Consider the following 26,502-nt stretch of genomic DNA (forward strand, 5'->3'; position numbering starts at 1 on the left):
GAAGCCGCCCAGCAGAGCAGGAAGAGAAGCGTGCTGCGCCTGAACACCCACAGCTGCAGCCTCTTCAGCAGGGCCGGGAGTCACATAGTGACACCTGTGGGCAAGGTACAGACAACCCATCCCGCTCTAGGGGGCAACTGTCCCGGGCAGGAAGGGGGACACGGCGTATGTTCGGACTTGTGATGGCCTGTCCTGGGTTAAGACATATGAACCGCTTTGTGCTCACCCAGTGTGTGGACAATGAAAGTGTGTGTGTTTGCTGGTCGCACTAGAGCACGTGCTCTGTACAGTGCATGGCATGGTTGGCTTGCGGAGAGGTGCTTTTCAGCACCGTGCACAGCTCCGAAGGGACGGGCACAGCCACAGGCGCTCCAGCCCTGACCGGCCTGGAAAGCGGCGCATGCCTCCCGCGTCGCGGTTATGGTGCTCGAGGTGCCAGGAACTGTGGGGGTCATGGATCGTGAGGTGGGCAAGGAGCGTGAGGTGAGGGTGTGTAAGGTACTCAGTGTGACCAGCGTTCACAGGGCTGAGTTGCTAACTGCGGCAGGGGTTCACAAAACTGAGGTGTGGGGTCACAGAGCCTGAGGTGATGGTGCGTGAGGTGCTCATTGTGGCAGGGGTTTACAGGACGTAAGTTGCTCAGTGTGGCCGGTGTTTACAGGTCTCTAGGTGCTCAGTATCATAGGGGCTCACATGGTGTGACCGGGGTCCACTGTGCGCGCGGTGCCCAGGGTGACCGGTGTCACAGTACCTGAAGTGCTCAGGCTGACCCGAGTCACACACTATGTCAAGTCTCTGGCGGCACAGTCCGCACGGTGATCTCGACGCAGATACACGCGGGACTCAGGGCAGCACGGGTCACATGTAGGGTGATCGCAAAAGGCGTTGGCACGAGTCACCGTGCACGAGGTGACTCTTCAAAGTACGGTATGGGGTCGTATCGAAAGGTATCCCCATTTCAGGGCTGCTGTATGATAGGTGTAATTATGCAGCCATCTAAGGGGACTATCCGATGCCCCATGAGCGTACTGTGAGACAGTGAGGATCGTCTAGCAACAGCCCGGCAGCTCGTGCACAATAGTGTTACCACGACGGATTACACTAAAATACACCATAGAATGCCTTCAGTTTCTCTTAGATTGCACCACACAACTCTCAAACTCCCCCATATTCATCCTCCGCAGCATGACACGTGAGCCTCGAAGAGGTAGTGCGCAAACTGAAGGCGCATCATTTCTTGACGACAATATTTTCACAATTGCGCATCACTAAAAAAAAACGCGAAGAGCAGTTAAAGGATCAATGCCATTGAATTGTGCGGGTACTTATACATTTCCCAGAAAATATCAACTTTCAACAAAACATAGGCAAACGGGTTCAGAAGATAGTGAGGTGCTGTCGCGAGGAAGTGTGGACATGAATGGTCCTTTGGCTGGCTTACACACACCTGTGTAACCACCAGACACAGCACGGCGCCCATCGCCTATACTACAGGTGCACACACAAAGGTGCTCACACACCTGCTGTGGTAAGAGCTCTGTGTGTAAAACATCACAAAGCATAGTATGTTGTCAGCACTGCAGTAAACTGCTGATGTGTAGATCTGCTTGATCAGAGAACGTGCATCTAATTGCTCGCTTTTAAAAAATAATATTTGATGCACCTTATCAGGTTGCTTAAATTTTTGTTTAGGCGATGCTATTTTACACAGTAAATGCATACGTCAGAATTAACAAGCAGTTGCAGTTCCATAGGTCTCGCATTTGCGAGAGTGAGCTATTGGCATTGTTAACGATAATGCCTTTTATTTATGTGTTTATAAAACCAGCAAGCGGCGTTTAAGCACCGCTTACAGGTTTTGTAAACACATAAATAAAAGGCATTATCATTTACAATGCCAATAGATCTACCTCTGGCAAATGCGAGACCTATGACACTGCAAGTGCTTGTTGTCAGGAGGTGCTGCATTTGGCGTTGAGGGATTCCTAGACCTTCTTTGTGCAGCTTGAGATATGACAGAATCTACCTTGGGATGCACAGTGAGGCATGCTGGGGAATAGTCTGGGGTCCTGTATTTTTTGTCAATTCGAAGTAGGATCACAGTCACAGAAGTCATAACCTTTAGTCCCTCCTGCCAAATTTAGTCAATAATAAGTATGGAGCGGACCGATTTTCTTGTTTGCTCCTTAAAATCATACAGGAAGCAGTCCTACTGATTTAAGACCATGGGGAGGTAAAACCTAGTAGCCGTTCTCTGCATCAGATTGTGAAATCCTCCGACAACCTCTTGTGGAGAGTCAGCTGGATGATGTGAAGGCGGAGATGGCATAGGGATTATATAGTCATCCCACTCATAAATTGGCCATTAGTTAGGGTCATGAATTTTGACCTCCTCACCTTCATCATCAGAAGTGTATGGATCTTCCCTTGGAGGTAAATGAGTTAGTGGGTAAGGAGTTATCTTTGGTGTAGATGGCCTAATTGGAGTCAAAGGGTCAGAAGATTGCATTGGTGGAGTTGCAGGACGTATATCCTGAGGCTTAGGAAATCTCTATCTGTAGTCTGACAGCATAGCCAGTAGGTCCTGAATTAAAGATGGTGGTAGGTGCGCAGTATCCTGCCTAGTGGGTCTTGGGTAAAAACCATAAGGTTCAAATTGCCTCCGAAGAGCAGGGCAGGAATGTTGATAATACTGCTCCCCATCATCATAGTTCTTGTCGTGATATTTTACTGGGCACTCAGATGGGCTGTGGACTGTGCCAAAAGGACCTTCCTCATCCGAGTCCTGCAGATCTAGTAGGTGACTTAGTGTAACGGAGACACCTTGCTTAGTGAGGTGATCTCTCGGCGTAAAAATGTCTTGTGTATCTTTTAATTTGAACTCTTGTTGACGGTGTTGTCTTCTGCTGGCTGGTGTTTTTTGGAACTGAAGACGACGGGGCCTCTGTCGAAGGGTTCATAGACAGTGGGACCATTGTCAGTGGTAATGTCTTCGTCAACGGAATAGCTGAGGCTGGATCTGAAGGTGCCATCGACGGTGGCTTCGCCTGTGGGATCTTCATTGGTGGTGATGACGACGAGGTCTTCATGGACGAATGAATTGCTGTTGATATTATAGGAGCATTGGTGGCAACTGTAGTCAACAATATAGACGCAGACGGTCTCGATGATGAGATAGAAGTGCTGGTTGAAGTCGTTGGTGCTTGCAACATCGATGGAGATGGCATCATCGACAGGGACTTCTGAGGAGATTTATGTTACCCTGTATGAGAAGAGGAGGCATGAGGGGTATATTCTCCAAATGAGAAGAGTAGATGATACAGATAAGGCTGACTCTGAGGAGAATTTTGAGTGATTCTTCTTTTTATGAAAGTCCTTAGCCCTGGAGGTTTTTTAAAGTTTTTTGGACCCCTCAGATACGTTCTAATGGGACCTGGCTCTTTTGCAAGACCTATAAGAGGCCTCGCTGTCCTCATCAGAAGATGCTATTTGAAGCCACAAGAGCAACCTCCCATTTCTATCCCTCAAAGTCTTAAAGGAAAAGGTGAGACATATTTTACACAGTTTTCCCTCATGTTGGGGATGGAGGTGTTAGATTGTGCTCGTTGAGGCTCTTTAATGCCATGTATAAGTTAGCATTCGCCATGCCATTTTCTATTTAGGTGCCATTTTAATGTACTGTTCGAAACTAATACTGTTTGATTCCAAGAAATGCCCCTTGCTAAGTTTTGTTTCTATAATGAGGAACTGTTTGTGCCAGTGCATAGCTTTCCCTCAATAAAGGACCTCTCCTACCTGTCTGGCAGTTTGATCGCAGACCAGGGTGGAACGGCTTTGAAAGTGTTCTGAGCTGTGCATGATATGCGAGTAGAAACCTTTTTTTTGTCTTTTCGCTGTTCGCCCACATCTGTTGGGAAAATTCCACTCTGGGTGTGTTATTAGTTGACCATGCAATGCATATAATATATGTTCACTCTTACTGTTACTCAGTTCCCTCTGTAGTACTCTCTCGAGACTGTGCAGACGGAGCCTCGCTCTGAGGGTATATATTAAATGATTATTGGTGTATATTCTCCACTGTTTCTCTGACTCTTCATTCAGAATGGAAGGCTGATAGGTGGTCTGAGGTGACCCGGGTGGCCCTAGGTGGGTCACTTCCTTCAGTTGGTGCCCAAGCAGGGACTCCATCGAGGCATGACCCATCCAGTTTCCACAGGCAGAGGGGAGGACGAGGACATCATCAGGTCAGACTGACGGCTCAGGGATCCCTGCACGAAGAGATACGTTTCTCGCAGCTGCTACCTCTGTCCCACCGGAGGGTGCCTCGCCTAGTGGTCATCCCGACTGTAGAATCTGAGGGACTCAGCCTCTCTTGGGAGTGTTCTAGAGGGTGCTAGCACTTGATTGGCTATAGCTTAAGTTTGGTCCTTTTTTAAAAAAAAAAGGCTATTGAATTTATGGCCCAGTGACAACTTTATCATACTGCTTATTTAAGGTACCGTGGGACTCCCACTAACGGCGGGGAATGATTCAAGCATGTGAATCTATGAAAGATACCCCAATTCTGGATAACAATATTTACAAAGTGTATAGCATTAGTGGCAGCTTACCTCAGGAGGCAGGACCACCAAGTATTTCCCTATTTGGACTACTGGCTAGTGAAGGTAAACTCATTCTAAAGTAACAAAAACTCTACCAAAGCCTGTCTTCAGCTCTTTAACATTATAGGACTTACTCTCAACAGAGGACTAGTCATCTCTGAAGCCTCACAGGAAAATATACTTTAATGGGGCTTTTCTGGTTACTGTAGTAAACAAAGCCTCTTCTTCCACAGAATGATCGTGGAGGCTGATCTGTTTAGCCAACCAATTACAAAAAAACATTTAATATTATGGCATACTACTCACAACCCGATTTCTAACTCTCCACCTCAAATTCAATTTTATGTGCTTCATTTAGCACTATCAAGTTTAACTTTTGCATTGATCAAAGTCCACTTGGCAAGTATCTCCCGTATGAGAATGAAAAATGTCCTAGTAAACATGAAGGAAAGTTTCAATTCTATTAAGGAGACGGAGGTGAGGATTATTCTTTCTTTCTTTATTTTCCACAACCTGCAGTTTTCAAAATTAATACAAAAAACTATTTCCCATGGATCCTAGGGAAAGGTCAACAACAGAGGTGAACCGATAGGCAGCGTCAGGCGTTCTGAAAGGCAAAGGCTGCTGGGATACGTCCTCTTTCTTGACTGTGACCGTCTGGCCTTCATCGAATTCCGCTTGTCCGTTTTAGCAGGCTCGGACCCTACAAGAAGCCAGAGGACACAGAGATGAACCTGAACTTTCAAACCTTGGAATCTTGTAGAAAAAAACATACCACTCAGGAACAGCATAACATTAGGATATGTTCAACTAAAACTGCAGTTTCATAAAATACAGCATTGCATAGGACCAAGAAAAGACATGGTGGCTCATACTTATCCCATATGGAGTGCAGGACTCTTCTAGGTCTATATGTTTGTGACAATGGGTGGGAGTGATGACTGATATTCTCAGGAAAAAACTCTGGGTGGGAATAATCCTCGCCTCCGTGTCCTTAATAGAAATGAAACTTTACTTCATGTTTACTAGGTAATTTTTCATTCTATGGCAGGACCGGAGGCGAGGATTATGCTCGTTCAAAGCTTGCCAACGACCAGGGAGGCCATATCCATGACTGGTTTAAAATAGAATCTTTTGAACATGGAATCTGAAGACCAGTCTGCGGCATTAGTTATATCCTCAAGGCGAGCCCCGAAGGAAAAGGCTTTGGAGGCCATTGCTCCTCTGACTGAGTGGGCACCGAAGTGCGAGATATCAATGCCTGCCTCCTGCATGACCCATCTGATCCATCTTGCTATGGTGGGAGAAGAAACAGCCTTGAAGGGTTTCCTGAGGGATATCAGAAACTGGTTCTCACCGTGGGGGCGATGTTCGTCCGTCATACTTTTGTAAGTTTACAGACAACGCACAACTTCGGGTGCTTATCAAAGGCCATGTACGAGATCGCCCTAAAGCCCGACTTTGTGTGACGGGAAATATGGAAGGTGGCTCCTTGGGGAGTAAAAACGCAACCATGGAGGTCCAGGGCCCTCACATCAGACACTCCTGCAAGAGATCAAGCAAAGAAAAATGGCTAGCTTCGCCGATAACTCCTTTTGAGGCAGGTATTTATTCGACTGCCAGGCCTTAAAAAGATTCAACACGTTGTTGACATCCCACAGCTCAGAATATCTGGGTAGTGGAGGCAGCGACAGGCGAATACCTCCCATCAACTTACAAACAAACAAGTGTTCACCCACCACATTCCCTTGAAGTGGGACATGGCCCGCCGATATCGTGGATCTGTAAGAATTAATCGTGCGGTATGCCAACCTTCTGTGGCCAGGGAGGCCAGGAAATTAAAAATGTGTACCACTTCGAACCCCACCGGATCTTGATTCCTCCCAAGGCACCAATCCACCCATCTGGACCAGGGCGATCTATATAGTTTGTTGGTGCCTTCTGCCTATGCTGCTGCCAGGATGTTCTGAGCGTCTCCTGATAAGCCCAAGAGTCTCCAGCATTGCCGGAAATCTGCCAGGCCATCCGACTCTGCAGGATCAAGGGAGGTGGATCTCCCTGGGTATCCTGGAGAATCATCTGATCTTGGGGTAGAAGGATTGGAGAATCCCAGGAAAGTTCCAGAAGAACTGGAAACCATACTTGCGATCTCCAATAAAGCATGATCAGCACCACCTTTGCCTGCTGTCTGCGAAGCTGAGCTGAGAGGCACATTATCATGGCAAACGGAGGAAAGGCATAACCTGCCTCTTTTCACCAATCCTGGAGAAAGGCGCCCATGGCTGCTGCCAGGGGGTCCAGCTTCCAGCTGAAGAACCCGGGAAGTTGATGGTCCAGGCTAGATGGGAAAAGATCTGTCGAGAATGGGCCCCAAAGGGTGTGCAACCTCTGGAAAACTCGGGGCTCCAGCTTCCAGAGACTCCCGTCCGACCATACTCTGGAGTACCAATCTGCGACCACATTGGCTGCCCCGGGAAGATACTCCGCTGTCACAGAGAAGTTTTGTTCGAGGCAAAAGGTCCAAATCTCCTTGGCCATGCCTGCTAGCACTTTGGATTATTGCCACCCAGGTGGCTTATGTAGCGGACAGCAGAGACATTGTCCATCTTGAGGAGGACACTGCAGCATACCTTGTTCTTTGTCCAGCACTTTATGGTGAAGGAGCATGCCAACAATTCCAGGCAGTTGATATGAAGCCGCTGCTCATCTGCGGACCACTTTTCTCCTGTAAAGGAGTCTCCGCAGTGTGCTCCCCTGCCTGACTTGCTGGCGTCGGACTCTATAACCATGTCCGCGGCGGAGCCGAAGATGACTCGCCTGTTACAGGCCTCCATATGATCCAACCACCACTGCATCTCTAACCTCACCTCGTCCGTGAGAGGAACCTGCTCTGCGTACTGCAGACCCTCCCTCAGGTGGGTGGCCTTGAGCCTCTGGATGGCCCTGTAGTGGAGAGGGCCCAGAAAGATGGCCTGTATCGAGCACGAGAGGAGACCTACTAATCTGGGGACCTGCCGGAAGGAAATGGTAGTTCTGGCCAGGGTTCTCCTGAGCTCCAGACGAATCTTCGAAACCTTCCTGGATGGTAAACTCTGAGTTTTGCTGACTGGGTCTATGACAAAACCCAGCAATGTAGTTTGTCTTTCCAGCGTGAGGAGGGACTTCTTGTTGATAATGAAGCCGAGGCCCTGCAACAATGCCACAGTCACCTGCAGTTGGCTTGTTAGGAGTGTTGGGGACTGAGCCAAAAGAAGGAGATCATCCAAGTATATGATGAGGCGGAAGCCCCGAGTTCTGAAGTACTCTATCGTGGGTTTGAGGACCTTGGTGAAGCACCAAGGTGTGGAAGACAGACCGAAAGGAAGGGTGGTGAACTCGTAAGCCTGCCCTTTCCACTGAAGTTGAATGGACCGGCGGTGCGGGGAAAAAATCGGAACCGCCAGGTAAGCGTCCTTTAATTCTAGATGCACCATCCAGTTGTCTGGGCGCAGGAGATCACGCAGCAGGTGGATCCCCTCCATTTTGTAATGGGGGTAGACAGACCAGTTGTTTAACTCCTTTAGGTTGATAACCAGGCGTTGACCCCCATCTGTTTTGTCCACCAAAAAGATGTTGCTTTGAAAACGCCTTGGGTGGAGGGAGGGGTGAGAGCTCGCCCTTTTGCGTACCAGATCCTGTACTTTCCTGTCAACCAGGGCAGTCTGGGCTCCGGTAAACACCAGGGGATGGGGGCAGAATTCCTGTGCCAGGCTCACTTAAAACTCTATGTGGAATCCCCTGATGGTCTGTAGAACCCATAAATATGAGGTAATAGCCTCCCAATTGTGCGTGAATAAAGCCAGCCTGCCCCCTACCTGTGACTGGGGGTAAAGGGATATTCTCACCTGAGTGGGTCTGAAAGTGACCTTTGGTTGCGCCTCTGGAGCCCCTGCCCCTGTTGTTTCTCCTGGCCTGGAATAACTCCTTCTTGGGCTGCTCCTGTGTCTTCCTGAAGCTTCTGGAAGGAGCTTGGGTGTAGAAACGGCTGGCTGAGCGCCCCCTGTCACGACCGGCCCGACGAAACCTTCGGGTGAAACACCTTCTTTATGGAAGCCTGCGCCTTGTCTAAGGTAGTGAAGGTTGTCACGAACTTATTGAGTTCCTTAACAAAAGGTTCTCTGAAGAGTCCCCCTGTCGGCCACAGCACCTGCCTCAGAAGAAGCAAGATCCCCAAGCTTGGGGTCTACCTTCAACAGTAGGGAGCGTCTTCTTTCAGCCGAGAGGGTGCAGTTGGCGTTGCCCAGAAACACAATGGCACACTGGGCCAAACCAGACACGGACTTGGGAGAGAGCGTGGTATTGGATGCCTTAGCTTTTTCTGCAACGTCCAACATCTTAGTAAGGGGTCCGCAAGCGTCCAGGAGCTTGTCCTGGCAAGCCTTCCAGGACCTGTCTATCCCTTTTTTAGGGTTGCGGATATACTTCGGAAGGAATGTGGCCATTCTAGTGTCAATCTCAGGAGTGACCACCATCTTACCCGTGAGGGCGGGTCGTGGGCATTCCGCCCTCAGGCAGGCCCTGACCTCCTTCCCCAGAGGTTTCCTCAGGCGGCTCGCCACAAACTGAGCGACCTTATCACCTGGAATCCACTCTGTGGAGCGAGGGTGAAGGTGATCCTCTGGGACCAACATGTCTGAGGGAGGATCCGCACCCCCTGTAGCTGGGTGCCAGGGCCGGGAGGGGCCCACTTCCTCAGTGGATTCAGTGTGGGAATCATCACCCTCAACACCCCCCCACCATGCGGGGATAAGGGAGCAACCTCCTCTAACACTTCTAAGTGTTCATGGGATGGGCATGTGAGAAGGCCTTCTTAAGGCGCTCAAAGGAGCCTAGGTCCACAGCTGACTACTGCTTGCGTTTCGGGGAAGAAGTGAGAGGGGGGACGTCAGCAAAGTAATATGCTATTTGCATGCGGCGTCCCTCAAAGGGGGCCATGGCCGCCGCGACTGCCTGGTGGATGGAGGCATCCACCCCCTCACAAAACTCGTTAGCCAGGGGCAGGACCTGCAGGGACTCCTCCTCAACATAATCTCCCTCCATAGGAGACCAAGCCCATAATGCTAGAGTACCTCTGCCTCAAATATTTTTGCCAACCTGGGGTTCTAATGGTTTTGGCGGGCTAGAAGCCCTGTAATCTATGGCTGCGAAGTGCGGGAATTAGGGGAACTAGGACCCCTGCGGCTAATGCACCCACTTGTCAAGGGGTTAATAGGCCAGGCCCCAAATGACAGCCTTATTAAGGTGATAGCAGACCAGTGAAAAAACAGCCCTCAGGCTAGTTATTAATGTGAGCCTTATTATGGAGGAGAACACAGGGTAATACAGACCTGTTAAAACGGGCATCCAGGCTGTTCACATATTGACATACAGACCCGTGACACACGGGCGTCCGGCTTCCAGGTGGCGCGGGCAGCTGCTCGGCGGGGAACGCACTGTGACAGGAAGAATCCTGAAAGGGAAGTACGCGCGTTCGCGCAGAGCAGCGAGACGCAGCTCGCACAACACACGCGCCCTCTAGCAGCCTTCCGCCACTACCGCACTGCCCGCCACGAAAAAAGCCGCAAATGGAGTGATGAGAATACTCCCGCGGGCTTAACGGCTGCGGCGAGCTAGCCTCTTCAGATGAGCAAGAAACAACATTAGATCACAACATTGAGCAAATAAGCATTATGACAAAATACAAGAAACACAGAAAATCGACTTAACTGCTGGTGGAGCAGGAAAAGAAAGAGGACGTATCCCAGCAGCCCGTGCCTTTTTAGGATGCCTGACGCTGCCTATTGGTTCACCTCTGTTGTTAAACTTTCCCTAGGATCCATGGGAAAGACAGTTTTTGTATTAATGTTGAACACTGCTGGTTGTGGCATATAAAAAAAGAAAGCATTATCCTCGCCTCCGGTCCTGCCATAGAATTATTACATATAGACCATCACTTTGGTCCATTAGAATTATCAAGTAATTTTTAAGAGGACTCTACAGGGTTTTACACAAATAAGACACCCACCAACTCTCTGCCAGCTTTACTCAATCTTATCTCAATTAATGAGAAGTCCCTTGGAGTCAATTCACAATGCAGAATTTCCTGGCAGATGTCTAGCCTCTTGGCACTAAGGGGCATATCTACAAGAACGTCGATAAATAAACGCAAAGTGCGCTTAGCGCTTTGTTATTTATCGCCGTCTATCTCTGGAACTTCTCACCCTGGTAACGCGTTATTAACAACGCCTTACTCCAGGGCGATAAAAATTCCAGAGATAGCGGGGAAATCGCAGTTTTGCAGGGAACATCGCTGGTTTTCCAGCAATGTTCCCTGCAAAATGGCGATAACCTTGCTGATACGACCCACAGGGTCGTATCAGCATAATCCACCCCAATGTCAAGGATAGGTAAGTCTGCATTTTAGCAGACGTTAGTTTATGGAGATAACAGTGGTTTTCTCCAAAAACTAACATGTGCTAAAATCCTGTGGGATGCCTTGTAAATATTGCGATGTGAACATCAGCGATATTTGCAAGGTAGTCTATCCGGGGTACGCCCAGTGATGCACACATTGCATCTCATTAGAGATGCAAAGGAGGCGTTGGTAAAAAGGGTACTAACATGCGATTAGGCATGTTAGCACCCTCTTGTAAATAGGGTGATAGTTTTATCTCCGCTTTATTGGCTTTTTAAGCCAAAAAGCAGAGATAAAGCCCTTGTAAATATGTCTGAAGTTCTGAGAGAATAGTCAGTAAAATTCAGTCACTTACGATCAACGAACCTTGTATGCAATTCTGTGATGACAGTGTTATCCCTAATGATGAATCCTCATTTTGTTCCTAAAGTCCCTTCAGACTTTCATTTAAATAAGCCCATGATAATAAAGACTTTCTTCCAAAATTCAACTTCTGCAGGAGAAAGAGCACTTTAAATACTCAATGTCAGAAATTTTACATCAACAGAATCAAATATTTTTGCAAAACTGACCAGATACTAATAGCTTCTCAGTCAGTCAGTATTATCTTTATTTCGACTATAGAAATGTCATAAAAGAGAAGAATACAAAATAAAACAAATCATTATCAAATTTCCAGTATATAAAAAATACATCTTCAAATAGCAATAATAACCAAGAAAAAAACATCATCACCATTGCCTGTAGAAGATATCAACAAAGAATTGCATTCATCAATAAAATAATCATGTACAGTGGAGGTAATTTCATTATTTCACTAGGCTTCTTCTAATATTCCACATTGCAGCTAAGAATTTGCTAACAGCAAAAACAGTTAATGGGGATAGATCAGATTTTAATATTCGATAGGCGTGCAAATGCTGCCTGAACCCCCATTTTTTGCATAAGGGAACAATCCACTTTTTCCTAGGCTTCATATCAGAAGGACAGAAAAACATTACATGAATATCATTCTCCAGCTCCTCAATACAGGCGGGACAATTTTTAGCAGTTGGTGGGTGCCATCTGCTCGTAAGGGCTCTAATTGGTAGGGAGTTGTGTCTCCATTGGAGAAATAATTTTCTGAGACCAATGGGATTAATGTCATCCAGGACAGTCTCCATCTTATAATGGTCTTTCATTAATACAAATGTACTCGACATTGACCCCATTTTGTCGCTCAATAACCACACAGACAGGCTACAATCATAATACATACTGACCAGGTCTTTACGGGATATGTTTCTGCAAGTCTCTTCCGGATTTGTTCATAGAAGAGAACAACCCAGCCTCTCAAACTCATCCTTTATATATTTTAGCCATGGGAGTTTCTGTATGATTGGATATTTTAATAGTTCCAAAAATTCTTGCCTGTAGATGTTAAGTTCAGGGGTTACCCAAAGACGCCTCCAAAAAGTTAAGTGCTTTAAGCCTAATTCCTCCTTTATAGATCTGATTCCCAAGTCAAGCCTGAGAGGAAGAAGGGGAGAACTAGTAGGTAGGGAGAGTAGATTCCTAAGGAACTTGTTTTCCGTGGCAATGATTGCAGGGGCACAATTATGTCCCCACAATTCACTGACATAGGTTACTGCCCCTCGTGCCTGCATTTTATAAATCTCAAGTGGCGGTCCAATGGGTTTTGTCTGAGATTTATTCCAAAGTTTAATAATCCCCCCCGCCTTTTGCGTTAACTTTAGTTGGGATTTAATCTGGTGTTGGACCCAAAGCAGATGTTCATTTAGGGTCAATCCCAAGTACTCGAACGTCTGGACTCTTTCCAGGCTGACGCCATTTATAACCGGATTAGGACGGGAAGTCTTAGGAGGATTAAAGATCATGAACTTTGTTTTGGCCGTGTTTATTTCCAGCCCCCGATCATCACAAAAAGAGACGAAACCATCCAAGACTCGCTGGATACCCATAGGAGTCTTAGCGAGTAACAGGGTATCATCAGCGAACATAATCGCTGATATCCCTATGCCACCGAGCCTTGGTGCGTCTCTATTGGGGACCGCATTCAAATGGGAGATAACTCCATTTACATAAAGGCAGAACAGGGTTGGCGCCAAGACGCAACCCTGCCTGACCCCCCTATCAACGGGGAAGCTAGATGATAAGTTACCCTCTCTCCCACACCTGATCTTTGCAAAGTTATTAGTGTGGAGTCGTATTATAATATCCAAAAGGGGGGATGGCATTCCTAAATCCCGTAATACAATCCAAAGTTTCCTGCGTGGGACCAAATCAAAGGCCGCACGCAGATCTACAAAGACGGTGTATAGGGAGCCACCCTCCACCTTAGCCGTCTTCCAAAAGAGCCTACTCAATCTAAAAATCTGATCAGTAGTCGATACACTCTTTCTAAAACCCGCCTGATAGTGGCTCAGAATCTCAGATTCCTCCATTCAATCCAAGAGGCGGTCAAGGATCAACCTTGCAAAAAGTTTCTGGGCTACATCTATTAGGCTAATAGGCCTATAGTTGACTGGGAGCAGGGGCGACCCCTTCTTAAAGATGGGGACTACCTCTGCTCCCAGCCAAGTAGAAGGGACTGGCATACCCCCAGAGATTGTATTAAATATTATAAGAAGATAGGGCGCCCATACTCTGGGTTCATGTTTATATAAATCTCCGGTAACCCTATCCAACCCTGGAGCTTTACCCGCAGGCAGCCTGGATATAGCAGTCTGAACCTCGCCCAGGGTGAAGCTAATCACCGCTGTATCAACAGCGTCACTCATCAGTAATTCACCCGAAGAAACCTCCATACAGGAATGATCCCCCTTATAGAGGGAGCTGAAATGGTCTTCCCATACTTCTGGGGCAATGTTCGGGTTCACTGCTGGATCAGGTTCAGCTGAACCAGTGGTCACAATCTGCCAAAACGTCCTCGCATCCCTATCCGCTAAGGCAATTGTTAACCTAGCCCAGTTCTCATTCCCCCACTCAAGCTTGGCGTGGTGGATTAGGTGTCGATATACTCGTCTCCTATGTTGGATAACATCCCTGTTTGCATTATCTTTCAGTGCATCCAACAGTTCACTCTTCGCTAATCTACATGCCCTGTTATACCAGGGGTGCTTTCTGCGTGCCCTTCTCCCACAAGGGGCTGGGGGATTTAAAATATCAGTTAGGCTCAAGAATAATGCCTTGTTAAGTTCGGCCAGTTTTTCATAAAAATTAGACAAAGGTTGATGCCCAATTAGAGCAGCCATGTCTTCCAATACTGGACTAACCCTGACGTATACTTTAGATAGTTCATCTGGGTTGCTAGCCAATTTGTCCCATCTTACCCTGCGTCTATTGTTGGACAGGATAGCCCTATTGGATTTATCAGATTGCAATAAAGGTTCACCCTTACGCAAACCTGGTAATAAAAAGTCCAGGATCAGGGGATTGTGATCGCTCTCTCCCCTGGGGACCACCCTAAAATCTTGAACTCGGTTCCACTCCTTACATTGGACAAAGATATAAACAAGTTGAGCCTCTCTCCCTGGCTTGTTAAAGGTAGGCCTAGAGGGGTTGTCAGATTTTGCTCGTCCATTGCATGCCCTAATCGAATGAGCCAATGCCAGGGATGTGATTTGGACAGCCAAGGGTGTCCAAGATCTTACTGTTGGGCCCACCACCAGTGGGATTTTCCATAAGTCATCCTCCTCCTGATTTATGGCATCCAACAACCCGTCAAGTGGTTCAAAGTGAGAATTAAAATCTCCACCCACCACTAACATAGTACCATCAGAATTCTTGGCCAACACATTAGATAACTCTTCAATAACCCTTGACTCGGCAGAGAGACTCATAGGTCTCGAATAGACATTAATCACGGCTAGTCCAGAACCGGTCTGCCAGTCCAAGAGCACACACTGCACATCCACAGACTCTGTATCTGGAACACTGGCACTGCAACCCAAGTTGATAGCGACCCAGATTGTTAAACCCCCTGACGGTCGGCCCCTTCCTCCCCAGCTGGCAGGGACTGAAAATGAGGCAAACCCAGAACGGAATTGCTCTTCCCTGGCCCAAGTTTCCTGGAAACAGCATATATCTTGAAAGTCTATAAATGAGCCCCATTCAGGACAATTAAGCTTGTTTGAGAGACCAGCTATGTTCCAGGAAAGAATTGTTAGTAGGGATGGGGCATTAAAAGTAACAGGGGAGTTTTTACAAGAGACTTCATTAGTTAAATTCGGGATTTGTGTAGAATGCCCACTATCAGGGACAGAAAGGACCGGCTGCGGATATACACAGTGAGGCCCTCCTTCGTCACCCCTAACACCATTCTCCCGTTCCAGTCAGTCAACCTCCTCGAGGCAGCTAAACCTATTATAACCAGAATAGTCATCCAAAGCGGGCGCATTGTACCGGATGTGCCTCTGCCTTCTACTTTGAGATATAGATCCCACCCTTGTCCATTCTTCAACATGCCCTGCGTGGGTATATGTATTTCGTGGTGAATAGAAAAAGGACAATGGGAGGGATTGAATAGATGAGCCTCCTATATTCCCCATCCAATTACAAATATGTGACACAATCTGTGGATTTCTAAAATTCACCAGAATGCAGTCACCCTTGGTTTTCTTCATGGTATTTCCCAGCCAGCTAACCCTCCTAACCATCAGGACATCAGCTCTCATATTCAGGGGGAGAGGCCTGTGGGTATTCAGCCAACTGGTCACTTTATTTTTTAAGGAATCATAGGTTTCTAAGTCCGAATTAGGAAGCTCTGGGACTCCACTTAGGACTACTACATAGGGAGCTGCCTCAGGAGGGAGATTCACAACATTTTTCCGTCTCAAACTACTCAAATCTTGGTTACTAATGCCGCCATTCTCATTAGAGGTTTTCCCTAATTTAGGTAAATTTAATTTGGGTGACAGATTGGAAGACCTTACAGAGATGGATGATTGATTCTGTAGAAGTGGGGATATGTCGGTAGTAGGAGGTGGAAGATTTAGGGTGAGTGGGGATACACCTATTGGAATCGTTTGGGTTGCTGTTACAGGTTTTAACAGGGTAGCAGAATTAGTAATAGTAGACGGCAGAGGTTCGGGCAAATTCATTTGAGCCACACCTTGAGTCATACCATTATTCCTAATACAATTATCGATAGCCCCGGTAACCGTTTCTATATCTTTTAATCTAGCATCGATAATGTCAAATCTGGCCATCAAAGGGTCAAAAAATCCCTTCAATACGTTTGTAAGGGTATTTATTAAACAATTCCCCGCTCCTCCAGACCCCATTCCCGAAATAGAAAGAGGAGGCTGCGATTGGGGTAGGGTTTGTGCAGGAACTGAGATAGTTATTACATTAGGAGTTACAATTGGCCGGGTATCCACTACAGGTGGGATTACCACTAAAGCATCAAGAGGGGAATCTATTTTAGCTTTATTTCCCCCTTGAACTTCCTCACGCATTTTCTTTTAGGGGCAGCTCCCTCCCGTGGGCCTCGTGCACATAGCGACTTAGATTCACTCCCCATATCTGAAACAACTTCAGATGTGGGGGCAGATGCACACTCAGGAATAGGCTGAAGCGAATCTCGCCGTGAGGATATGCTAGTCCTCAGCCCCTGCAAAACCGATTCGATAGTTTGATCAATGCTATCCATTAGGGCAGTATGTGAGTCGTCCAAATCATCTGGGGATCTAGCAGATGCAAGTAAGCCCAAGGAGGATCTTCTGGTGCTTTCGATCCCCTCTGAGAGGCGTCTTTCTAAAATGTTTATTTCGTTATTAACCACAGAGTTAGCCCTAATAAGAAAACTATCCAAAGTACCTGGGACCATAAGAGATAACGGCATGGTTTTCTTCCGCATGACCCTTGGTGTCATTACCTCATTCCTTTACCTATATTCTCAGCAAGGGCCAAGAGGGGGGGCCCGGTCCGGTCTTGTCCGTGCTTGAACGGGCTTAAATGGGCCCGCCCTTTGCCCGGGCTTCGCCCCGGTCTGCGCCCCGCTCGCGTCCGGCTCACGCGAGACTGGGCGTGCCTAAAATAGTCAGAAGGAGGAGTCAGGAAGAGGGCCCCAGGTGCAGTCACAGATGGATGCGCGAAGCGCACTGGTCCTCGCAGTCCCAACGATGAAATTCCCCTAAAAACACACTCGTTCCTCAGTAATGGCCGGTCTGCTGCTCCGGAACGGTTACAAAGTGTCAAAAGTTAAAAACAATGCCCAAGCCTACGAGCGGCTCCCGCGAAGCGGGGGCCGCGAGGCGTTAAGTACCTTGCGGGGGAGGAGTCGGGAAGAGGGCCCCAGGTGCAGTCACTGATGGATGCGCGAAGCGCACTGGTCCTCGCAGTCCCAACGATGAAATTCCCCTAAAAACACACTCGTTCCTCGGTAATGGCCGGTCTGCTGCTCCGGAACGGTTACAAAGTGTCAAAAGTTAAAAACAATGCCCAAGCCTACGAGCGGCTCCCGCGAAGTGGGGGCCGCGAGGCGTTAAGTACCTTGCGGGGGAGGAGTCGGGAAGAGGGCCCCAGGTGCAGTCACTGATGGATGCGCGAAGCGCACTGGTCCTCGCAGTCCCAACGATGAAATTCCCCTAAAAACACACTTGTTCCTCGGTAATGGCCGGTCTGCTGCTCCGGAACGGTTACAAAGTGTCAAAAGTTAAAAACAATGCCCAAGCTTACGAGCGGCACCACTAATAGCTTCTGGTCCTCCCGAAAGGCACAACCTCTTTTAAAGCAAAGAATAGCACATTGAGTGTATGCAGCCTTAGTGTTTTCTTTAGTTTGCAGATTTTATATAGCGCTAACTCGACCAGAAGGTATTGGAGCGCTTTACATGAGCATCAGAAGTTATGTTACACATTCAGGCACGGGGAGATTAAGTGATGTGCCCAGAATCACAGGCTATGGACGCGACCCCGAGGCTCGAACCCTGGTTTTCAGCACCAAAGTCGGCAGTCTAGCCGACGGACCACATCCTCTCCCCAACAGTGTTCTGTCACAACAAAGCTGGCACTCCTCTACAAATAACCATGAAGGCTCACTCTATGAGAGGTGTTTACATGACCAATGCCTTATTTGCTGGACTGCCTATAACAGACATTTGCAGAACGGTGACCTCAAAAAACAGATTATCTTATGCAACACTACTGCCTGGAGTCGACAACATAGAGAGGTGCAGTTTTGATTCACATGCAAAACACCCTTTTCCCTGACACAGGCTCACCTATCACATATGATTTCTTACCACTGGTGCTATGAAATCTGAGTTATGGTGGCTAATGGGGGATTGGTGTTTGCCTGACTGAATTTTTCAAGCATGTGCTTCTATGAAAGCCAGAAACAATGGAGAACTACAATTACAGGTAAATAATGTTTTTTCCATGTACTGTTTTCTATAACATGTACTCTTCTTTATGCATTTTGTCATTTGAATCGCCAATTTAAAGTATCAAAATCAAGTACAACTTCCTTAGTTGCAAAAGGTAAGGACAACAGCACATGAAGGTGGAATCGATTCCTGGCCCATCCAGCAGAGATATAATGCATTCTATAATACTTTGGTAGACAGGAACTTCTAAGCAACCTCATACAGATTTGCCTCAGGAGGAAGGGCCACCAAGTATTTCCCTATGCCTTTCCCATGGACACCTATGATCCATTTGAACCGCACACTCACACACAAACACATGTAGACAAGTTAATTCACTTGCACATAGGCACACACTCTCTCATGTTGGCTGATGAATACTCTTACTTTTTTTACGAAAACACACACACACAAACTCTCTCCTTGCACTTAAATGGTCGCTGGTGCAACTCTCATTTTCAGAGTTCTTGCCATCTACATGGAATTAAACATGCAGGGTTTTGGATACTTGTCACTTTCTAGTACACAGTCACAGGGTGCGTTGCTGGCCTCCCTTGGGCTTTGGAAACTGTTGCTGTATAATGTCTGAACCCAGGGAAGACACTAAGCCTAGAGAAGAACAGGCGCAAGCAGAATTGCAACCTTACACTCACTGTCCTATCAAAGTTTTGGGAAAAGGAGGCTGGCTGAGATTCCATCCAAGCTCACGATTTAGACATTTATGCATGCTTGAAGGAAATCGCTGTGCTGCCAAAGAATATTTTGTCACACCAGCTGAAGAGTTGCAGAGAGACCGTCATGTTTCATGCAGCCCCTCAGAAAAGTTGTTGTATTTCAGGCACACTTTCAAAGTGGGAGTTTGTTTTTGAAAAACAAAAAGCTAATGACTGTGAGACCCAGCACAAGTTTTCCAAGCATGTGTGGCTAATTTTTATGTTTTGCTGTTTGGGACTGCCAGGCTTTTCCTGGTGATGGCAAACAGGAAATATGATGTTTGGATGACCCCGAAATAGGAAGGTCTGAAGTCTATTGACCCACAGATCAGTTTCTGACCTGTCGTCCGTCAATGGTTCCCAACAGCAGAGGCTCTGCCAGTGGGAACATGATGGGTCAAATGACTTAAAATAGAGCTGGCAGACCCGCAGATTAGCGGACAAGGTACTCTGACATGGTTGGGGCAGACTACCCTGTCGACCAAACTCTAATTAAAGATATAAGTTAAAATTAACTTCTTTGGTCCAGCAATCAGCTTTCTTCTCTTATATCAAGTACTCCATTCCCCCAAAAGTTCCACACTACATAGTTATTAAATAATCTACCTCAAATAAAAAAGTTTCTGCTGCTTCTTTAAAAAATCATACTTTGTGTCACTGGATTCCCATAAGAAGAGATTTAAGATCATCCTGCCAAGATTTCATACTTTTGACAAATTTTTCAAGTAAGTGGTCCTCCCTTTACACATATATATCAACTCTTATGGACAGTGGAAGCCCTGCCATTCCATGGCCACCAATTCATACACATCTTCATTGGTTGATAAAGACAGATACTGGCTTCAGTTCAGCATCTGTAATTTCCATAAACAGTGCATCATCAGTTTTCAATAACTATGTGCAATCAGTGCTGAGATTCTATTCCAGTTGTCTCTCCACATCCACTTTATGCTCCTTTAGCGACAATGGAGCCACTATTTGTATTGCTTTATTAATCCTCCACTATGTCATCTGCGATACCACTCAAACATAACCTAAGTCAGTAGTCTTTGAGAATGCTGTCCTGAGGATTAATACATGCACTGAGTCCTAACAATAAGACCCATGTTCACACTTGATTGATGTTGAGAAGGCAGTTCCCCTTCACTGTCTACTAACACACGCAATGATAAACATGGACGTACGGAATAAGGTATTATGCCTCTAAGAAGATCAGACTCAATATCAATGTATTGTCTATCACCTGACTTAACCCACTAGTGTAATGATGGTGGAGGTAGTGTTGTAATCCAGCAACAACAATTCCAGGAGGGAGGTAGAGTTCCTTATAGTGGACAATTGTCACACTCTATATTTCAAAATCTCTCAAAGTTTCAGACAAACTGAACTCAAATATCAGGGCTCAGCCTGTCATGCAGACACCAGATCTGTTCTGGAGCCCTTGACTTAATGATCCAACTTTTCTACTGAGAATTGATTTTAAATTCATTGATATGCAAGATTTACACTGTAAAATATGTTTGCTTTGATCCTAGTGCACAAGTATAGGTGAAATTAGATATTGAAGCACTTTGTAGGAGTAACTGTCAACATGTCACCTTGAAGGCCACAGCATACATTGTCAGGAGCTTTGCAGCCTATTCATAAACTGCACTTTGTAGTACATTTAGTAGTACTAGAATAGTACTACTAACCCACTACAAAATGCCATTGACAAACCTACATGCAGAGACATCCGCCTCTCCTATCTTTTCTTTGCAGAGTTTTACACACACGTATACGTATTAGTAGTAAATGTGGGAAAATTGTGGGGGAGGGGATGCAAAATGGAGAATACTGAATAGAAAGGGATTATGGAGGTGTAAGGAGGGGGTTAGTGAGGGGTAAGGAACGGTTTAGGAAGGGGCATGCATATAAAAACACCCACAAACAAAAGAGCAAGTTCATGCTATTCACAAACTGCAGCCCAGATTTACTTAGATTTTGCATCAGGGTTGGGTCCGTTTTTTTACTTAGCCCCAACAGAAAATCTATCTTGGTATTTACTAAGCAACTCAAAATCTGATTTGTCTGGCTTAGCATTGCTTAGTCAAATAAAAATAATGCAAGGCAGCACATAGCACTGCCTTGTGATACTTTGCATCAAGGAGGCATTCTACGACTTGAACACGGGCATTCCATTGCATCCACCCGTGGATTTTGACACAAATCTAGACTTACTAAAGACAGTAAACTGGGTTTGCACCAACATGTTTGTGGCAATTCTGTAGCACACATAGAGGAATAGGCCTCTAAAGATGTTTTTGTTCAGGAAGGTATTCTTTCCTGCACAAAAACAATCCTGACCGTAACACAAGCACCATTGTGCCATGATGCAAGAGTGTCCGGATTTGGTGCTAGGCAGCCACAAGTGGGCCAGCATTAGGCGAGAGCTGCATGCAACGTATACCTATAAATATGACACAGTTCAACTATCTGTTTCAAGTCACGCAGTGCAACAACTTCCTTTGCTGCACTACATGAAATGATAGAAAATATGTTCCTGCACCTCTGCAAGATGCCACAGCGAAAAACGTATCCAAAACAGCCATAAAAGTATCCCAGTCCACCCTGGGGTAAGTGCAGCACCACACATGGCCATTCCAAATTTAGGGGGTGTGTGGGGGTGTGTGGGGGTGTGTGGAGGTGTGTGGAGGTGTGTGTGTGTAGGTCTGTGTAGGTGTGTGTAGGTGTGTGTAGGTGTGTGTGTGTAGGTGTGTGTGTGTGCGTGTGTGTGTGTGTGTGTGTGTGTGTGTGTGTAGATATATATATATATATATATTTGGAATGGCCATGTGTGGTGCTGCACTTACTTATACATATATATAGTTATAATCAATTCAAAATCTAAATTGAAAACATATTTAAATATTTGTTTAAAATAATTAAATAAACCTTTTAAACTTTTAATACATATTCAAATATAACTAAACAAATAAAAATAAGAAAAAGTTATTAAATAATATTTAAATATAAAACTGACAGTAAATAATATTGATTCTAAATGTAATTAATATATCTTATTTATTAAATATTGATGTGATAAGATAATGTGCTGGACCATTTATTTTTTAACACCAGTGCAGTAATAATTTTCAACTATTTTACATTTTTTTTAAAACATTTTTATTTTTTTAATAATGATAAAATGTAATTTTGTTTTTCCCTAGACTTTATCATAGGAAGATCTCCACCCTGATGACAGAGACCTCCACCTACGTGTGAAAAGTTGCTAGTAGTAAATTTACACTTGTATAAGGTTTGATTTAGAAGGTTCCACACCCTGTTTTGAGGATATGGCGGCATGTATATCTATGCTGAGTGGTAAATTTACCCTCAGAAATGGTGAATAGCAAAAAAATGTGTAAAGTTACTACGAGGTGCAACAGTAAGTTTACACATAAGTAAGTCTACATATGTACATTTACCTTTGTGAATTGGACCCTTAAAGTGGTTTTACAAGTTACCATTTCCGTTGTGATGAAATTAGTCAAGGTGGTCCTCATGAAGATTATTTTAAGTTTTGTTTTATTGGTATATTACAGGTACCTGCACAGGTGCCACATTTATCCTCAGATAAGCAAATCTGTATATTGATAACTTTGAGCTGAAGCGAGTGCCATACCAAGATAATCCTTAAGGCTGGAATTTGATATGTTGGAAATGTTACATCAATGATGTGTTCTTCATCTAGTGATGCTCCGAAAGGCTCCTTCAAGGGTTTTTGAGTGAATCAGATGTCAGGATCCCCACTTTTCAGAAATAATGTGGATGTAGCACACCACAACCTTCTGGATTTGGAAATCTACCTAAACGATGGCCCCCGAAACATAAGAGTTTATAAAAAGCTGATAGACAGGAACTCTTTGCATGAGACTTTTAGCTTTCACCTAAGGTCTCTCTGTGAGAATAATCACTTACAACTGTTCTGAAGGGTCTATAGAAACTACACAGACATTTATTAAAGTGTGAACCGTTAGTAAAAATAGCATCAGGTTAATGAAGTGTAGCAACATACAACAAACATCAATCTGCCACCTCCTTTAGGTTATGCAGACATCTGCGTTGCCAAGTTTCGACCATCTAAAAACACCTGCTTGTGTTTGTGTAATTCACTGTATGTATGCATGTGTTATTTGGATAGTGCCGACCTAGCCAAATGACAGCAGAACTCTGAACACTGTTAAAGGCCAGGATATAGTCAATGAATGACTGGAGAGATAGCTGTTTTCTGAGAGCAGAATTGTACTATTGCTGCTTCATGATGTAGTATTCTTTAAAAAGATGCTTTTTAACACATTCCTAAATTGGGGCAATCGAAATGCATACAGGGATGGTGTTCCAGATCCTGGGTGCATACACAGTAATGGCCGGTTGCCTTGTTTTTTAAATTTTTTTACACTTCTTTGTCTCCAGACTGATGGCGTCCTGGCTGCTTGTGTACAGAAAGCCACCAGAGGTGCTTGATTAGCAGGGGTGGTGATTGTGATGGCTTTTTAAAATAGGCACCTGGTTTCGAAAAACATTTATAAACATGTGGAGCCACCAACCTAAAGTTGGAATTTTAAATATCATTCTCTTACCTTTTTGCAGACATAGTCCCCTGGCAAGTACACCACAGAGTGCAGCCGCTGCAGCATATCATAGATCATCTGGCGGTCACAGCCCTGAAAAAGAAGCAAAAAGAAAAATGGGGTTTCAGTCATCCAGTACAAGTGTTGGAAATTGTAGTGGTGGAGGTGGAAATGTTTGTGCAGATGAAGGTTTAAAAAGGCTGATAGACGTACAAGTTTCAAACTTCAAGCGGGGAAACATGCCGAGGTGGTGGCAGCACCACTATCAGTCCCTTTCAATCACTCTCTAGAAGCAGGAATAGAGAAGGCAGATCTTGTGCCACTCTGCAACTGTGAGAGTAACGTGGAGGGTTTCACCAGCTAAATGGTCAGTCAGACATCAGTAGAGGGAAAATGAAACTGCAGCACCTTGAAGAACAGGAGCCAATTTAAGTCCTGGCATATGGACTGTTGTTTCACGAGGGCAACAGAGTAAAATACTCTGTCCCAGTGGTAGAGAGGCCACCCACTAGATTTATAAATGACCACCAGGTTGGCATCATTTATAAAGCTTTGCCAGGAACCGTCGTCTCAGCACTCCCTAGCAATGCATTTCGCTGTTTGGTGCAGGGATCCAAAATGGTATTTTCATTTTGAAAATGAAATAGAAAATGCTTCCCTTGCCATAGGAGTCCTATCCGATGGCAAGGGAAGCATTTAGCAGTTTTCACTGCCACTTACCGCCAGGGGTGTTCAGGAGGTGACGGGTAGTGAAAATTGACCTCTAATTTTTTTCATCTAAATCAGGTGGGCGGAATTAGAGATCTTCCTCCGACGGCCCTCACTCCACAGAGTTGACAGAAGGGTTTAATCATGGCAGAGATGGTGCTGTCTCTGCCTTAATTAAACCTATGGCCCGCTTGCATCTAAATCGTGTGGGTGGACCATTATGTTGGTGGTAAGCATCACCGTTGTGAATGAGTATGCTTACCACCAAGATGTAAACCAGGCCCTAAGTCCGAAGGACCGGGGGGAACATGGCGGCCGCTAGTTAGTGCCGGGCGGTCGCGCTCTCCTCTTCCCTGACGGAAAGGGAAATTTACACCGTAATGGACACAAGCCTCGGATCGTTAGTCTTGGGAATGTAACGTAAATACCTGTGGACCTTAGATCGACTTCCTGGTGTGCACTGGCTTCTTTTTCGGCGGTCTTTGGATCAGCTACCGCTGGGGCGATTTCGTTGAGGCCGCGGCGGTTGGAGACGCCAACCCGCTACCGAGAGGTGGGATCTGGGCGGAGGCTGCGCTACGTATCACCAGACGTCGTTGCGTGGCAGCTAGGATCGGCTTCCCTGGATGTGGAAGCCCTTGCACGGCCTTAGTTGCGGTGGCGGCTGGCGGGAAATTAATTTGCCCGGAAAACGGCAGGGAAGGTGCCGAAAAGAAGAAGCAGTGCCCCTCGCAGATGACCCCAGTAAAAAAAAAGAATAAGGGGGCACGGGGTTGCACCTAGAAGGCGGGACTATAAGGAATGAAGGGGATGAAGCCGGTAATGGTAGTGCTCAATAATCTTTAAGGAGGGCAGAGAGATTGGTGGCTGTAGGTACAGAGGGGTGTAGCAGTACCCTGAATAGATATACTCTGCGCCGGAGAGGTCTGTGGGAGCAGGACTTGTCTTGCACCAAAGCGTCACCTAGTACATCACAAGTGGAGAAAACAACAATTCAACCTCAAATACCAGAGAAAAAAAGCACTAAGTCCGTAAAACCCCTAAAAACAAAACATAACCAGCCCAAGTTAATTAATCAAGTGAGTACTCGGGTTACGCCATCTCTCCGTAGTTACTTTAAAGTCCAAGCCCAGACCTGTATCCAAGCTGCCCAGGCCCCCTACAACTATGATAGTGAGAGAATAAAGGGTGGTTTAGCAGCTATGGAGCAGGGAAACGACACGATTCAGCTGGAGAATAGGTTCTCCAACTTAATAGATATGGAAGACGCATTAACAGAACCATGAATCAGTAGCGTAGAGCAAGACTTAACACAGAAAAACTCAGAAACTTTGAGCGCTAGTTCCAACCCCATCTCTACTTCCAGTTTTATCCTAACCCCTGCCATAAACATTTCCCCACATAATTTGCCATGTCAATCAGCCGAGCAGGGAGGAGGAGTAGGAGGACAGGCGATAGGGCCTATTTCCACCACAGAGAATTTACTCTTAAAACTGATCTCTGAGATGAGAGAAAATTTTGCGACATCCGAAAAAAAACAGCAAAAGATTCAGGGGGCCTGTGAGGCGCTTGAATTGAGAATTAATGAAGTAATGGGCAGAGTGGAAGCGGTAGAAGCTACAGCTGAAGATCTCTCAAGACAGGCTAAGGAGAATACAGTAGAGATTAAGAGATTAAAAATAAAAGAAAGAGCAATTGCGGATAAACTGGAGAGTTTGGAGAACAGCGCTAGAAGAAATAACCTCCGGTTTCTGAACATTCCAGAAGATCTTGAGGGAAGAGACATAAAAACTTTTGTAATCGATCTCTTAAATGACTTCCACCCTGAAATCGAGAGGTCGATTTTAGAAAATGATATCCAAAGAATCCACCGAGACCCCTTTATTAAAAAGCCCGGAAGGAAAAACCCCAGGAAAATACTAGTACATTTTAAAACATATGCTATAAAAGAAAAGGTTCTCTCAGAAAGGCTAAAAAGGGGGGTCTACAATAAGGGGGATTGGTCTTTCCGCATTAGATCAGATATCTCACATACCACACAGGAGAGGCAATGGGAACTTGGAAA

The 26,502-nt window shown here is 45.8% G+C and overlaps 1 protein-coding gene across 1 annotated transcript in view; it reads right to left on the minus strand.

The window, feature by feature from the left end:
* The window catches only part of CNGB1 (cyclic nucleotide gated channel subunit beta 1), a 958,531-nt gene that overhangs the window by 154,076 nt on the left and 777,953 nt on the right, over positions 1 to 26,502 (minus strand). Inside the window, exon 35 of the mRNA XM_085637063.1 lies at positions 23,739 to 23,822. Within this exon, the coding sequence (XP_085493189.1) occupies positions 23,739 to 23,822 (84 nt within the window). The remainder of the gene's footprint in view (positions 1 to 23,738; positions 23,823 to 26,502) is intronic.

The sequence above is a fragment of the Triturus cristatus genome, chromosome 12 (genome assembly GCF_964204655.1).
Source record: "Triturus cristatus chromosome 12, aTriCri1.1, whole genome shotgun sequence".
NCBI lineage: Eukaryota > Metazoa > Chordata > Amphibia > Caudata > Salamandridae > Triturus > Triturus cristatus.